At 37.2% G+C, this 16,160-nt stretch overlaps 1 protein-coding gene across 1 annotated transcript in view; it reads right to left on the reverse strand.

The window, feature by feature from the left end:
• Window positions 1-670: 670 nt before the first annotated feature.
• Lnpep (leucyl and cystinyl aminopeptidase) overlaps window positions 671-16,160 on the reverse strand; it is an 88,060-nt gene continuing 72,570 nt past the window's right edge. The window contains exons 14-18 of the mRNA XM_021186305.2: window positions 13,910-14,094; window positions 12,354-12,515; window positions 7,198-7,338; window positions 6,535-6,616; window positions 671-5,961 (exon numbers count right to left, since the gene is read on the reverse strand). Coding sequence (XP_021041964.1) covers window positions 5,830-5,961; window positions 6,535-6,616; window positions 7,198-7,338; window positions 12,354-12,515; window positions 13,910-14,094 — 702 coding nt within the window. The 3' untranslated portion in view covers window positions 671-5,829. The remainder of the gene's footprint in view (window positions 5,962-6,534; window positions 6,617-7,197; window positions 7,339-12,353; window positions 12,516-13,909; window positions 14,095-16,160) is intronic.

The following is a 16,160-nucleotide window of genomic DNA, read 5'->3' on the forward strand; positions in this document are numbered from 1 at the left end:
TTGCATTATTTATCTACAAATTCCAGCAAAGAACTGGTGTTATGTGGAATAATATACAGAATATAGCAATATTATATGTACATTAAAAATATATAAACACCCAGACCCCCCCACAAAGCAAACAAAAGATAAGCAAATAAAACATCTAGTCTACCACTGCCCACCAGGCAATGAGGGATAGGGACTGTGGAGAGTTTTCATAGAATCAATCTCAGTGTTCATTAAGTACAGAGTAAAAATAGTCGCACCAAGGACCACGTTCAAAATGAAGTTAACACCACAAGGCATTTACAATCATATATACATATATATAATATGGTTACCTTTTTCTCTAACAAGCTATGCTATAAGCAACAGACATAACAAGAATTCAAGCTTTATAGTACGTATACACTACTGCAATATGGCACAGGTGACAGAGTGAGGGGCAGATGTTCCACACTTCTGGGCATAGATATAGACTCTTGGTTTGTTTGATAACACAAACACAGATTGAGAGTGAAAAACTGAAATAACTGACAGACTTTTAAATACATCCAAAAAAGTAAAAACCCAGAACTCTTCTCACCTTACACCCCCATGCCAAAACTACACAACTACTCTACAAGCCATTGCCCAGACAGGCAATGAGGGAAGGGAAAGGGGAGATTTTTCATAGAATGAACCTCAATATTCCTTATGTACCTAAGTGTCCACAAATAGATTTAGGTACAAATGAAGTAACAACAAAAAGATTAAAAAATTTATATTTACATTTTAAAGTATATACATACTTCCACCCTCTGGGTGGAAGAGAATTAGAAAATCTATGCTATTCTACAACTATTGCCCACAGAGGCAATGAGGAAAAGGGAAAAGAGGAAGTTTTCATACATCCGGACCTCCACGTTTCATTAGGTACTTAAATGCCCATGTAAAGGATTCAGTACCAAATGAAATAATACAGTATAGTAACAAAATTATTTATATTTATAAAGAATATATTTCTCGCCCTTAGTCCCCACTAAAGTTAAGAGAAAAAAAAAAAACTAAAAAGAAAAGCCTACTCACAGAGATGGAACAGGAACAGGAGGACACTAAATTCAGAGCTCCACAGTTCATCAGGACAGGCACCCAATGAAATGCATTAAGTGATTAAGAAGCAAGAGCACCTAGGGAAACACATAGGAAAATCGGATGCCAGCTCCTCATCCCCAAGGAGCAGCTCCAGATCACTGTCAATGCTACTAGATACTGCATGGCCAACATAAGGAAGAAACCTCTTAGAGAGATTCCTAGCTTTACTCATAAATCTACAGAAAGGACAGGGAAAACAAGGAAGGAAAAGCACAGCGACAACACGTTTATACACTTGAAAAGTATACACTCTGCCTCCAAACTGCTTTTCCAGACTAGCAAAAACCAACCAACCAACCAACCAACCACCACCAGAAACCCAAACCCAACTTTCAAACATTCAAAATACTTTTAAGAAGTATTGTACCGAGGCAATAAAGGGAAAGAGGGCACTGCTATACATCTTAACTCCATGGTACATTGGGGATCTTCCACTGTGATCACCCAGCGAATTAAAGCAATACAGTAGTAAGAACATATATACAGACATTAAGTACATTTCCCTCCATCTTCCACTCAGATAGCCAACAGGCTGTAAGAGGTGAGAAGAAGAGAGGACTGTTCACATGTAGTCTTCCACATTTCATCAGGTATTTTCACATATGTTTGAAGGGCATAGAACCTAATGAATCAGTAATAAAAGGCCATAGTAAGCACTATTCTACTCTCTTCTACACAGTTATTGCCTTAAGAGGCAACAAGAAAAAGGGAAGAATCAGTCATACCCAATCACAATGGTAATTAAGTGCCTATGCAGAGACAAGTCAAAGTGAAATACAGTGGCATTGCATTTATAACATGTTTGAAAGGATGAGAGACAATCTAAGTTCCTAAGACTAGAGCAAAACAACAGGTACTATTATGATTCTGTTATTGCCAAACATCTGTGTGTCCTTGCACGGCTTATGTACATGTCCACAAGAAAAATGTAGAGAGAGCAGCATTAAGTAAGTGCCAAATAGCAGCAAAACTATTTCTACACACTCTTAAAAGAAGCTACCTTGCTCCCCTCTTGAAACTCACACTGTTTCAAAACTTAAAATCAAATTATTCTACAACTTTGGCTATAGTAGGCAATATGGGAAGAGGAGAGATTATCAGAAAGCAGTACTTCACTCTTTCATTAACAGGACAAAATTTATAAAATATAAAAACATCTAAAAATACAAGTATATGTTTCAAAATATGTATCAACACTAACACCTCCCCGCCCCCTGCCCAAAAACCTCAACAACTCTCTAAAGGTCAATCACGTATTCTACTAGTTATTGACTAACCCGGCAATAAGGGATGGGGAAAGAGTCATCTGTCATACTTTGGGACCTCTATTTTTCATTTGAAACTTTTTTGATATTTTAGAGCTTTAAGAACAAAATAAAAGAACAAAAACCCCAGCAAAAACATATACCTGAGTTTCAAGAAATACAAACATGAGAAGACAGAACATTACCAAGAAGAAGAATAAGAAGAAGAATAATAAGAAGAATTATTAACTCCACATAAACAAAAGTAAGGCAAAGGTAAGAAGACCTACATTATACCCATGGTCCCAATCCTTAGAGGCCTATGTAAAGCAACGCATTCCTAGATGCAAACTCATTGCACTCCTTGGCAACAGAGCACCTGAGACATACCGCGCTATCCTAGAGCCCACACAACACATGGTCTTATGTAAGTGCTCAGCAGCCTGGCTGAAGATTATCAGTTCAGGTTCTTCAGATTAAGTAACCATCTTTACAATCCGATTTAACAACAGACAATCATGCAACAACACAAGACTTAATTTTAGTTTCTTGCTTCCCAATAATCAGCAAGGATTGTTGGGGACCCAGTAAACCTCATGCAACTGGATTTGTTTATTTATACCCAGGACTCTTCTGGCAGCTTTTGCTCCAATGGTGGCTAAAATCTCATAAAATAAAAACACATATGGCAAAGAAAATTAAGTAGAACCTATGATAGCAAGAAAGTCTGTGAACACTCTGAGACAATGACTGATACAATGAGACAGAAGAGAGCATGAGCCTCTGGGGTGGGGTGGGGTGGGGCGTGACCACTACACTACTCTATTTTATCTAATGTCATATGAGCAGAGGAAACTTGTCTCCTCCAATTCCCAGCTTTTAATAAACTCTCAGATCTCCCAATCGATTCTTTTTCTCAAGTGTAGATTTCCAATTCTATCTTTCCTAATCAAGATGTACCTTTCACCAAGAACACCCCTTCTTTGTAGTGACCAGGATGCTCATTCAACTGCTACCCAAAGCTGTCAGGTATTTTGTGTGTTTATGCCCAAAGCACAAGCTGACCCCCGTGCTTCAATTTTCCTTCCTAAAAGCACAAAGAGAAGAATTAAATCTTAGAGGAAGGAAATTTGAATACTACCAATATACTTCTCAGACTACAAATGCCACCTCTCAGTCATACAGAACTGACTTTGAGTTAGCTAAGAAGCTAAACAAGCTAACAAAACATGAAAACATACAGAATTCTGGGCCTACCAAAATTTTTTTAAAAGTCAGGTGAAGGTTATAGGTAAGACTTAAAATATGGCTCCAGCATCCTGGGAACGAGCAGCTACTAATAGCACTGGATCAAGGATTACCTCTTTTTAAGCCCATATCCTCATAAGGCTTTATTTACAACACAGCACACCACAAACATTCACACTCATACATGGAAAAAAGTATTATTTAGGACAAGATTTGCCATATGCAGAATTACAAAGACTATAAGATCAACAAAAAGATGGGCAGGTAAATCTCAAGGTTGAACTGATCTTGAGAAGTAGCAAAAGTTAAACTCTGTTATCAAAGTATAATCTAGGAATACAGCATGGTAAAAAATGAAAAGGGACAACCAAAACCCACAAGAGTATTTGTCCTTCACTCTGAAAATATAAAACCCTACTAACCTTCAGTATAAACAGAACTGTCAGACATTTACCAAAAGTACAAGGGGAATAGAGATCTATAATTACCTATTTCTCTAAAATAGAAAGATGATTCTATGATTCTCAGGAATAACATTTTCTACTAAAAAAAGCACAAATTAAAAAACAAACAAACAAACAAAAACTGTTTAGAAAAGATGAAATTGGGAGCAAACTCTAGGATTAAAGCAGGCTATTTTTCAGCTTGTCAGCCATTAAAATTTTATTATATAAAAATATTCTCATAAAATAAACTATAACTTTGTATATAACTCCACATATTCTAACTTTACAACAGCTGAATAAAAAAAAAAAGTGGCCTTTCTATGTCTGACTCTGTGGAGTGTTTTCAGTGTTCACAAATGAGTAATTCCCTTTTTATGTACACAGACACTGTTTTCAAACAAAATATAGAATTCTCATGAGTTATTAAGAAGAAAGCTTCTCTCCTAAGATTCAAAGAAACACAACAATCTAGGAATAAGTCTGCATAGCTCAAAAAATTCAAGTACAATCCTTGTCCTTCAGAAGGAGTGAAAGCGCCCCAATCTGCTGTGGGTCCCTCCCTCTCTTGTCTTCTGCTTGATCCTTGGCCACTCTGTTTAACGTAGTTTGGCCATGATAAACAAACAAACAAACAAACAAAAAACCTGTAATTTTTTTCAACTAAATAAAAACACTGTTTTTAACAGTGAAAAAAAGAATTCATAGCCCACCATATTTTCAACTTCCTTCTGTTCCACATTTTCATTATTCCTTTAAGGTATTATGGTGAACTTCAAAATAAAAAGCTTTAATTTCTTAAAGATCCTATTTAAGAAATGCTTCTAATATACACTGTAACATAAAATAAAACCCACACATGGGTGTGATTCACAGAGAAGAGGGTGTGACTTGTAAGGTTCAAACAGCAACTTAAATTACATTCTTGGGTGAAAGTAATGACAAAGCCACCAGTGCTCACAGAAATCCTCCCAAGCATGGAGTACAATTCCTTTCCAGGAGAAAGCCTCCTCCCAAGCACGGAGTGCTCCTCTACAGGAGAAAGCCGATGGAAGGCCTTACCAGGATACAAAGTTAGGGGTACTGGAACTCATGAGTAAAGTCATTAATATTAACTCAGTTCAGAACACTTCCTACATAGTGTCATAAAGATGAAGCAGAAAGTGTTAAATATTTGGAAAACTGAAACTTTGAGCCTGACTGTTCAGCTGTTCAATTTAACAGAAATATGAAAAATTTTTTAGAACCTGGCTATTTTGCAGGAAAAAATTGGAAACTGGACAAAACTTTTTTTAAAGAACCCCCAATCAGGTTTAAAGAACACCTGAGGTCATCTGTCTAGAGCTGCACCTTCAATGTCTTTGCCACTGCACTACCAAACCCAGGTGTATCTATTTAACAAGAAGCAACAAACAGTTGATCAATCAGCAACCTACAAACACAGTGGTTCTTCCAGCAGACCTTCCTTGGTTGCACTGTAACAGTCATACTCTGGACACTAAGAAATAAAACAAAATTTCAAATCTGACTTTTTTCTCCATTTGTGTGTCAAAGAAAAATTATTCATTGTTATTGTAGATGGATGACATACAGGTGAATATAATTTTGTAATAAATAACTACTGCCTAAAGACATTTCAGAAAAGATATGAAAAATACAATTGGGCCCTGAGCTAACTAGAACTCCTAACAGTGCAAACAACTCAGCAGCAGGCTGGCCTTCAGTCAACCTTTGCTAAAGCAGCAGAGCCATGGGCACCGGAGGATCAACTGTGAGTGCTACAGCCACTGTGAGAGCGTTTTCAGATTCCTGACCATCCACTGGATATTCAGCTGAATCACTTCCAGAGCCTCCTGAACACACCGAAGCTGCAAGGTTGCTTCTGACTGATTTTCAAAGAATGCCTGGACCTGTAAATTCCACAGAGAAGTATTTTAAACAAAGAAAGGCTGAGGCTCCCTGATTGGTCATTGGAAATAAGTTTTAACTGTGTGATGGTGGCTCAAAGGCCTGACACCTAGGAAGTAGGGGGAGTATGGTAACATACAGGAACAGCCCTATACTTTAACACCCAAGGTATTTGCCTCAACCAAGTGTGGTAATATCTGAAGTGATCTTAAAAACACAGGAACCTTTTCTTCCCTGCTCGTGCCTCTACTCCTATGTCTATATGCATTCTTTCCTTATTATTTCTTAAAATAGAAAAAGAACTCTGAAGGAAAAGTCAACATTAGGCTTGATAAATAAATTCCTCAAAATAATTTTATTCCTACTTAAATTATTTGTATCGAGGAAACACCAAGTAGTGCTGAGAATGGAATCAGAATTTCATCTCCTTGCTATACATGCAATCATTTAAAAACAATCTCAGTGTGGAATCATTAGAATTGGTGAAAGAAGACAGAGGGACTAGAATTAGCACAAAAAGCCTCTCTGTTGAGAGGAGCCTTGCATTTTTCCTGCTAGCATTTTGTACAACCAACCTCAGATAAATGTGTCTTTGTTGAAAATAAGTGAGTAGATCCAGCAACAATACTTTGTATGGTATAGGAGCCCAGATGGAACCTGAAGAAACACAAATATAAGAGAAAGCAATAAAGTAGCAGCTGACACCCAAAGCACTGTTCAAGAATAGTCTGCACAGGCAGAGTAGGGTCTTCCTCATGGAAATGCAGCCCAGAAGTTGGGGCATCTTTACACACTGATGCTGGGCAGAAAAGGAGGTAGGGACTTGGATATTCTGATAGAATTTTAATTTGGTTCTCAAAAATTACCTACACCCAGAAAAATCACTATTGCTTTAAGAGAAGAAGAAGAAAATACCTATATGTGCTACCTAGCTGATGCTTTGGCAATCAAGAAATATTTTGAACATATAACTAGACAAATATTCTGAAATAGTCCATGGCCAGGTTAGGATGACAAGCTTATGAGGTCTACCTGACCTTGATTAGCATTTCAATGGAACACCACTGCTAAGTGGTGTGATGCTTATAAATACAGATATCAAATTGAAAGCTGCTGCATAAGAAGTTCTTCACCATTTAGAACAAATCTTAACCCCAAGGAACCAGCAAGGCACTAAGAGCATTTTGCAAATGCACAACCCGAGAACATGAAAGTCAGTCATTCCCCAAGAAACTTACTTATGTACAAGCTTATTCCAGTTTTCTTTAACAAAATCCCAAGCCAGCAAGTGTCCAGGAAAATGTCTGCCCACTGTTCTAATGATAAGTGACAACTTCTGTGTTCGGATGATATCACCATCAAGGCTACTTTTCATTAACCTGAAGAAGAAAACAGATTTAGTCTTCAAAATAATTGTGTTTGAAATGATGATCAAACTTAGATTAGTGTTGGGTTCCAATGTGAGCCTTTTTTATCAATTCAAGGTAAATCAGGTTGGACTACGCTTAGCATACAAGTTAAAACTTATTTGATTATTTTACTAGTCATGATATACATATTCATGTTTTGGCACATAATGATTTATGATATATAAAGGAAAAACTGCAACTTACTACAATTTTGAGAACATTTCTTGTTTTTTTTATTTTTTTATTTTATTTTTTTAGGTCAGGAATACTCTGCCTACTGAACACAAACACATAGACCAGTAGTAATTCTACTAAAAGACAAATAAAAATAGGACAAAGTTAAGGGTTCTAAAAAATTTCTCTCCTTTTACTTTCTATGTTTAGGTACTGTATATTTATAATGAAAAGCTATAGTATATTGTGCTAAGGTCAAAGGCTAGCCACTGCTTTAAAGATAATGTTTATTAGAGGTGAGTTTCATGCTGTCCACTGACCACTATCAGGCCATGGCTCTGCCTGGCTTCCTGAAGAGGCCTGCTGAGCTCCAGGAACATCCAGGTTAGATCCCTCCTCATCTATCCCTGCCTGCCAGGTTTACCTGGGGGAACAGCTAGCAGAGGTGAGCATCATGCTCTTCCCTGAGCTGCACTGTCCCACAGCTCTGCATGTCTCCTAAAGAAGTCCTGCTGTAATCAGGACTATCTACCCAATACCAGGGACAATCAGATGGCTAAAGGCCAGGTAATAACACAATCATTAAGAGCGAGGGCAATAGGGCAACACTAGAGCCCAGCTATCTTACTATACTACAGCAAAGCACAAGATGACCTTAAATAAATAAATAAATCCCTTAAAGAAATAGAGGAAAAAAGAATCAAACAGGTTAAGGACAGGAAAAACTGTTCAAGACCTGAGAAATGGAAATAGAAGTAATAAAGAAAACACAAACTGAGGGAGTCCTGGAAATGGAAAACCCAAGGGAAGAGAACAGAAACTACAGGTGTAACCATCACCAACAGAATATAAGGGATGGAAGAGAGCATCTCAGGCTTAGAAGATACTATAGAAGAAACTGACATATCAGTCAAAGAAAGTGTTAAATTCTAAAAGTTCATGACACAAAACATCCAGGACATCTGGGATACTATAATTGTTTTATTGATTCTTTGCATTGTTCTCTTAGTTTCTAATTGATTGATTTCAGTTCCAAGTTTGATGATGAGAAAGAAACTGAGGGGGGGCGGGGGCACACTCTTTAAGAAATCAAAAACATAGACAAATCCTTAGCTAAACTTACTTAAAGGCAGTGAGACAGTATCTAAATTAACAAAATCGGAAATGAAAAGGGGGACATGACAATAGACACTGAGGAAATCCAAAGAATCATCAGGCCTTACCTCAAAAGTCTGTACTCCACAAAATTGAAAAGTCTAAGCAAAATGAATGATTTTCTTGATAGATTACTCTTACCAAAGTTAAATTAAGATCAGATAAACAATTTAAGTAAAATGATAGTCCTTATGGAAATAGAAGCAGTCAGCTTAGGCCAGACAGTTTTAACACAGAATTCTAGAGACTTTCAAAGGAGAATTAATACCAATACTCTTCAAATTAGTTCACAAAATAGAAACAAAAGCAACATTACCAAATTAATTCAATGAGGCCAGACATCCTGATACCCAAACCTCACAAAGACTCAAAAATTACAGTCCAATTTCCCTTGTGGACATTGATGCAAAAATACTCGATAAAATACTCTCAAACTAAATCCAAGAACACATCAAAACCATTCACCATGATCAAGTAGGCTTTATCCCAAAGTTACAGCGATGATTTAACACATGAAAATCAATCAATGTAATCGACCACATAAATGAACTGAAAGAAGCACATGATCATTTCATTAGATGTTAAAAATTCTGTGACAAAATTTAATACCCCTTCATGTTAAAGTCTTGGAGAGATCTGGAATATAAGGTACACATCTAAAAACAATAAAGGCAATAACAGCAAGCCAATAACCAACATCAAATTAAATGGAGAGAAACTTAGAGCAATTCCATTAAAATCAGGGACAAGACAAGGCTGCCCACTGTCTCCATATCTATTCAATATAGTACTTGAAGTTATAGCTAGAGCAGTAAGACAACTGAAGGAGATCAAGGGGATACAAATTGAAAAGGAAGAAGTTAAAGTATCCCTATTTGCAGATGATATGATAGTATATATAAGTGACCCCAAAAATTCAACCAGAGAACTTCAGCAGAGAAGCACCTTTGGCAAAGTGACTGGATACAAAATTAACTCAAAGAAAAAAAATTCAGTAGCTCTCCTTTATATGAATAAGAATAGGGCTGAGAAAGAAATTAGGGAAACAATACTCTTCACAATAGCCATAAATTATATAAAAGATAACTCTACCAAGCAAGTGAAAGACCTGTATGATAAGAACTTCAAGTTCCTGAAGAAAGAAACTGAAGAAGGTATTATAAGATGAAAAGATCTCCCATGCTCATGGATTGGTAGGATTAACAGTAAAAATGGCCATCTTGCCAAAAGCAATCTACAGATTCAATGCAGTCTCCATCAGAATTCCAGCACATTCTTTACAGACCTGAAAAGAACAATTCTCAACTTTATTCTCAAAAAACTCAGGATACCTGAAATAATGCTATACAATGAAAGAACTTCTGAAGGTATCACCATCCCTGATTTCAAGCTGTACTACTGAGCAATAGTAATAAAAACCACATGGTATTGGCATAAAAAACAGACAGGTTGATCAACAGAATAGAATCAAAGATTCCAAACATACCCACACACTTATGGACACTTTAGTTTTGACAAAGAAGTCAAAACCATACAATGGAAAAAAGAAAGCATCTTTCAAAACACAAATGGTGCTGATCTAGCTATATTTCTGTTATATAGAAGAATGCAAATAGACCCATATCTACCACCCTACACAAAACTCAAGTCCAAGTAGATCAAAGACCTCAATAAAAGTCCAGACACACTAAATCAAATAGAAGAGAAAGTGAGGAAGTGCATTGAACATATTAGCACAGGAGACAAATTCTCAAACAGAACCCTAATAGCTTAGGCACTAAGATCAATGATTAATAGATGAGGCCTAATGACACTGAAAAGCTTCCATAAGAAAATGGAATGCCTACACAACAGAAAAAGATCTTCACCAACCCTAGCTCTGACAGAGTACTAATTTCCAAAATATATAAAGAACTCAAGAAATTAGATACCAACAAACCAAATAATCTGATGAAAAATGGAGTACAAAGCTAAACAGAGAAATCTCAACAGAAGAATCTCTAAAGATTGAGAAGCTCTTAAAGAAATGTCCAACATTCTTAGTCATTAGGGAAATGCAAATCAAAATGGCTCTGAGATTCCATCTTACATAGGTCAGAATGGCTAAGATCAAAACCTCAGGGACAGCACATGGTGGCAAGGGTGTGGAGCAAGGGGAACTCTCCTCCATGGCTGGTAGGAGTGCAAACTTATACAACCACTCTGGAAATCAATTTGGCATTTTTTCAGAAAATTGGGAATAGTTCTTCCTCAGGACCCAGCTATACCACTCCTGGGCATATACAAAAGATATTCCAACATATAGCAAGGAACTTGCTCAACTATGTTCAGAGCAGATTCATCTGTAGTAGGCAGAAGCTGGAAACAACCTAGATGTCCCTCAATGGAAGAATGGATATAGAAAATGTGGTACATTTACACAATGAACTACTACTAAGCTATTAAAAACAATGACATCATGAAATTTACAGGCAAATGGATAGAAGTAGAAATATCATCCTGAGTGAGGTAACCCAGACCCATAAAGACAGGCATGGTGTGTGCACTTACTTATAAGTAAATATTAGCCATAAAGTACAGGATAACCATGCTACAATCCACATACTCAAAGAAGCTAAGTAACCAGTGGGGCCCATGGGAGAATGGTTGAGTCTTACTCAGGATGGGGGAAAATAGGCGTCGGAGTCAGATGGAAGGGGGGGAGTGGGTGGGAGATAAGTAGGGTGGGATGGGGTGGAAAAAATAAAGAAAAACAAAAAGGTAATGCTTATTTACCAACTATCATTTAGAAAGTGGGTCTGGGGGCTGGAGAGATGGCTCAGGGGTAAGAGCACTGACTGCTCTTCTGGAGGTCCTGAGTTCAAATCCCAGCAACCACATGGTGGCTCACAACCATCTGTAGCAAGACCTGATTACCCCTTCTGGTGTTTGAAGACAGCTACAGTGTACTTACATATAATAAATAAAATAAATCTTAAAAAAAAAAAAAAAAGAAAGTGGGTCTGGGCAGGGCTCAAGGACATCTCTGGGAGACTGTTAGGATTTAGCTGAGCGAATTTATGTTACAGAAGCAACAGGTTAAGATGTTCCTTCTACCCTCTGTCTGTTTTTCAGTGTCCTAAGTTGCATGCACCTTTGAATTTCTTCTGGTCACTTGAAACTTTACTCTGCCTGTTCCTATTCTGTTAGGTCTTACTGCCTTTTTCCACCCACAAGCAGCTCCTGTTTCTAGGCCATGCAGTTGGACATTAAGATGTATAAGCAATAAATTCATAGGAAGTTAGACTATACACACTTCTAGAGTTGTATAGTTGTATCTTTTTCTGAATTGTTTGTATTTTCAAAGTGACAGAACAGGTCATTATCTAGTCGTGGCAGAGTTTAGAACATCATGCCAAGGGAGGGCATTTCCCAGCAGGGCACACAAGGAGTTTGTCATTACTGACGTCTTCACATCTCTCAAGCCAAGTGTATTCTGTATATCTGTTAAGGTTTAGTCCCAAGAGGAAGTCTAGCTCATGGAAACTCCTCACCATAATGTCCAAGTCAGGAGGGGGTCAGAGGGAGAACTTAAGAGAAAATGGATTCCTGCTCTAAACAGCAAAGTACTTTTATTTTTGGTTTCTTTCTATCATGTTCTTTGAGTGGTTCCATACCAGTAAAGTTTATGTACATCCTCTGAGCTGGCAAGAGCTTCAAGAATTTTATTCTTTTCTGCTTCGGAGCCCATGGAGGAATACATGCTAAAGAGGAACAACCAGCCTTTCTCGGTTCTTGCTCCCACCTTGAACACAGTGACCATGACATCAGTAGGCAGGCTGTAAGAGAGGTAATGAAGCATGAGAACACCAAGGAAAAGTATCTGACTACAAAGGCGAGGAGTTGACTGGTTCAGATTAAATAATAATTGTAAATTTCATACAATCTAGAGTTAATTCAATGATGGTAAGTTTCACGGTATAAATCAATAAATGCAGATTTGGGAGGCAGGGTGTAAGAAGGGATGAAACATAGCCAACTGCCTTTATTAAGGTCTTAGAGCTAGGAAAGTTTTCAGACCTTTATTAAAATGTCCCATCTCAACTTTCCAAATGATATTTTAATCATTGCTTCAATATTCTCAATAAAGAATTAAAGCCTGGAAAAAATTAATTACATTCAAGAGCATTTCTCCTAAATGCTCACTTCACCAGTCGTTCCATATCTAAATTAAAGGAGACCTCTCACCCTTTGAGAAATATCTTGTATCAAAAACTCAAAAAGTTGGGGTCATGGAGTTTTTAGCTCCATCATTTAAAGTACTTGCCACACAAGTATGTGGACCAGAGCTCAACAACTACCCACCCAGTCCCATGTATACAACAGAGCTGGGTATGGGGAGGGTGGATAGAGGCCAGTGGTAGAACTCTTGTCTAGCAAGTGGGAAGAGTTTTAAATACAAACAACCAAAGCAGAAAACTAGGCCAAGCATGAGTGTGCTTGTTTTAACGTCAGCACTCAGGAGGCAGAGATAGGCCAAGCAGGGTTACACAGTTAGACCCCATCTCCAAACTAAATCCACAAGGCAAAACCAGAAAACATGTGTTGGCAAGGATGTTAAAAAACTGGAATGCTTCTCTGTTGGTGGAAACAAAATCACACAATTACTTTGAGAAACATGATATCATGAAAGTTCTTTAAAAATTAAAAATAGAATGCTAGGGAAAATAGTTCAATCATAAAGAGCTTGCCAAGAAAGCATGAGTACTTGAGTCTGATCTCCAGAACCCACATAATAAAGTCAAGGAGGCGGTATGCATATCAACATTCAGGAGACAGAAACAGGCAAATCCCAGGGGCTCTAACCAGCCACTCTTTATTTAGTGAGCATCAGGCCAATGAAAGTCATTGTTTCTGAGGACTGACATTAGAGACTGTTTTCTAGTATCCATACACATGTGAACTTATACAATCACATATTTAGATATATGGTAAAACAAATATTAAATTCTCTATAATCCAGTAATATCACTTTCAGATATATATCAAAAGAATTTAAATCAGATCTACAAGAGCTAACAATTTTATGTTTAAATTCATGGCAGTACTATTTACAAGAAGTAGAAGCAATTCATGAAAAAAATCTATTAAATAGGGCAAGTGAATACAGTGGGATATCATTCCTTCTTTAGGAAGTAATGGGAAGACCCATTCAAGCAGATGTGCATTTCACCTCTGAGTTCCATTTGATGCCATCCAACTGTCAAACAGGTTTGTGGCCACAGTGGTACAGTTCTCTAGGCTGTGGGCACAGGCAAATTCCAGCAAGGCTGACCGAAGCTCTCGCATGGATGGTGTGCCTTCATCCGTCCAAGTCTGCTGCTGGATTTGGTTCTGGAGCAATTTATGTACTCTGGCCTACAGACATGAAATATAATCGATTAAAATGGTATTGATAATAATGTAATCAACCAGGAAATCAGGACTACTACATATCTTTTCTCCAATAAGGAAAAAAGACATACATATTACTCACTAAATGTTAACTTACACATAAAGCCCAAATTTAACTGGAATGAAATTATCCAATAATATAGCTATAAGAAGGACTTAGAATGATATAGCTCAACTCAGAAGGAGTTTCCCCCATCCCCTGATTTAACTATACAGCTCAGGTTGGCCTTGAATATACAATTCTCTTGCTGACATTATAGGCACATGTTACCACCTTTTGATAAAATATGCTTCTTTACCAATGATTTAATGTTTAAGTAGTTCTAAATCCATTATTAAAAGTATATTAAACATACCACCTAATTTTAGGTCATTAGCAAATTAACCTAACAAAATTAAAGAGAAAATGGCATCCGCAGGGAACAGTATAATTTACTTATTCCAAATATAAAAAAATCAAAGCTACAAAAAATGCAAATAGATATATAGTATACATCCATGTTATTTACCTAGATTTATCAGTTTCTAATTCTTCATTTTTATGCATGTAAAACATATATACTTTCTTATTTTAGTTAAATTGTTTGTAAATTATAGACATTATGAAATTTCATTTGTTTTTTTTAAAGATTTATTTATTTATTTATTTTATGTTATATTATATGAGTACACTGTAGCTGTACAGATGGTTGTGAGCCTTCATGTGGTTGTTGGGAATTTTTAGGACCTCTGCTCACTCTGGTCAACCCTGCTCACTCCAGCTCAAAGATTTATTTATTATTATACATAAGTACATGGTAGCTGACTTCAGATGCACCAGAAGAAGGTGTCAGATCTCATTATGGGTGGTTGTCAGCCACCATATTGTTGCTGGGATTTGAACTCAGGACCTTTGGAAGATCAGTCGGTGCTTTTACCCATTGAGCCATCTCACCAGACCATGAAATTTCATTTGTATATTCCTAGTTTGTATATGATCAAAACACCCTGTTATACTCCAGAAAATGGACAATTATTCAATACTATCACCTGCTGTTCTAACCAATGCATTGTCACAGTTATTTCTGAATGAAAGGACATTGTGAAATATATGTAGTATAGAATCGGCAATCCCCTTTTCATTATTTCTTCTGAAGAAACATAAAAGCTATTCACAGTATGTGGAAGTCCTTCCATGTTACAAGTTATTATGCACCAGGGAGGGAGAAGATACACAGAATTTAACAATACTGTAAGAAGTATGCACTCAGGAAATCCCAATGGGAAAAAACTCTGATATAAAATGCTATTTTTTTTTTCTGTAAGGAATTCTTTAAGCTATACACAAGATGGGTTAAATTAAAAAAACAAAAAACAAAAATCCTACAGGTGTCCCCTCTGCGGGATCTTAGCACCAGCAAGTTTCTCCTCAACAGTTAGTTCTTTACTCACCCATGCTGAATACTTTCACGTCAACTTGACACAAGCTCTAGTCATCTGAAAGGAGGGACCCTCAAATGAGAAACTGTCTCTGTAAGATCTGGCTGTAGGCAGGCTGCTAGGGCGGAGGGCCCAGCTCATTGTGGGTAGCTGACTGGTTCTGTGTGCTATAAGAAAACAGGCTGAGCAAGCCAGGAGGAGCAAGCCAGTAGCAACACTCCATGGCTTCTGCTTCCAGGTTCTTGCACTATTTGAGTTTCTGATTTTTCTCAATGATAGCCTATTACCTGAAAGTGTACATGAAAAAGCCTTTTCTCCCCAAGTTGCTCTTGGTTGTGGTGTTTCATCACAGCAACCCAAGCCCTAACTAAGACACTACTTTATCCTAATAATCAAGCATCACAGATGAGTTATGAGAAACCCCTTTAAACTCCAAAGTTTTACAATTTAAGTTCTTTTGAAGTACTATGCTCTTCTTAAAAATCACTGTCCATCCCTAAAACCAAAAAGAACTAGTATAAGAAGCTCTCAAAGTTTGTGATAACACATCAACTTGCGTCTGTTTGTTTAAAGGCAATAAAATAAAGACCAGACACCATGTTGAATGTATG

Source organism: Mus caroli, chromosome 17, assembly GCF_900094665.2.
Source record: "Mus caroli chromosome 17, CAROLI_EIJ_v1.1, whole genome shotgun sequence".
Lineage (NCBI taxonomy): Eukaryota > Metazoa > Chordata > Mammalia > Rodentia > Muridae > Mus > Mus caroli.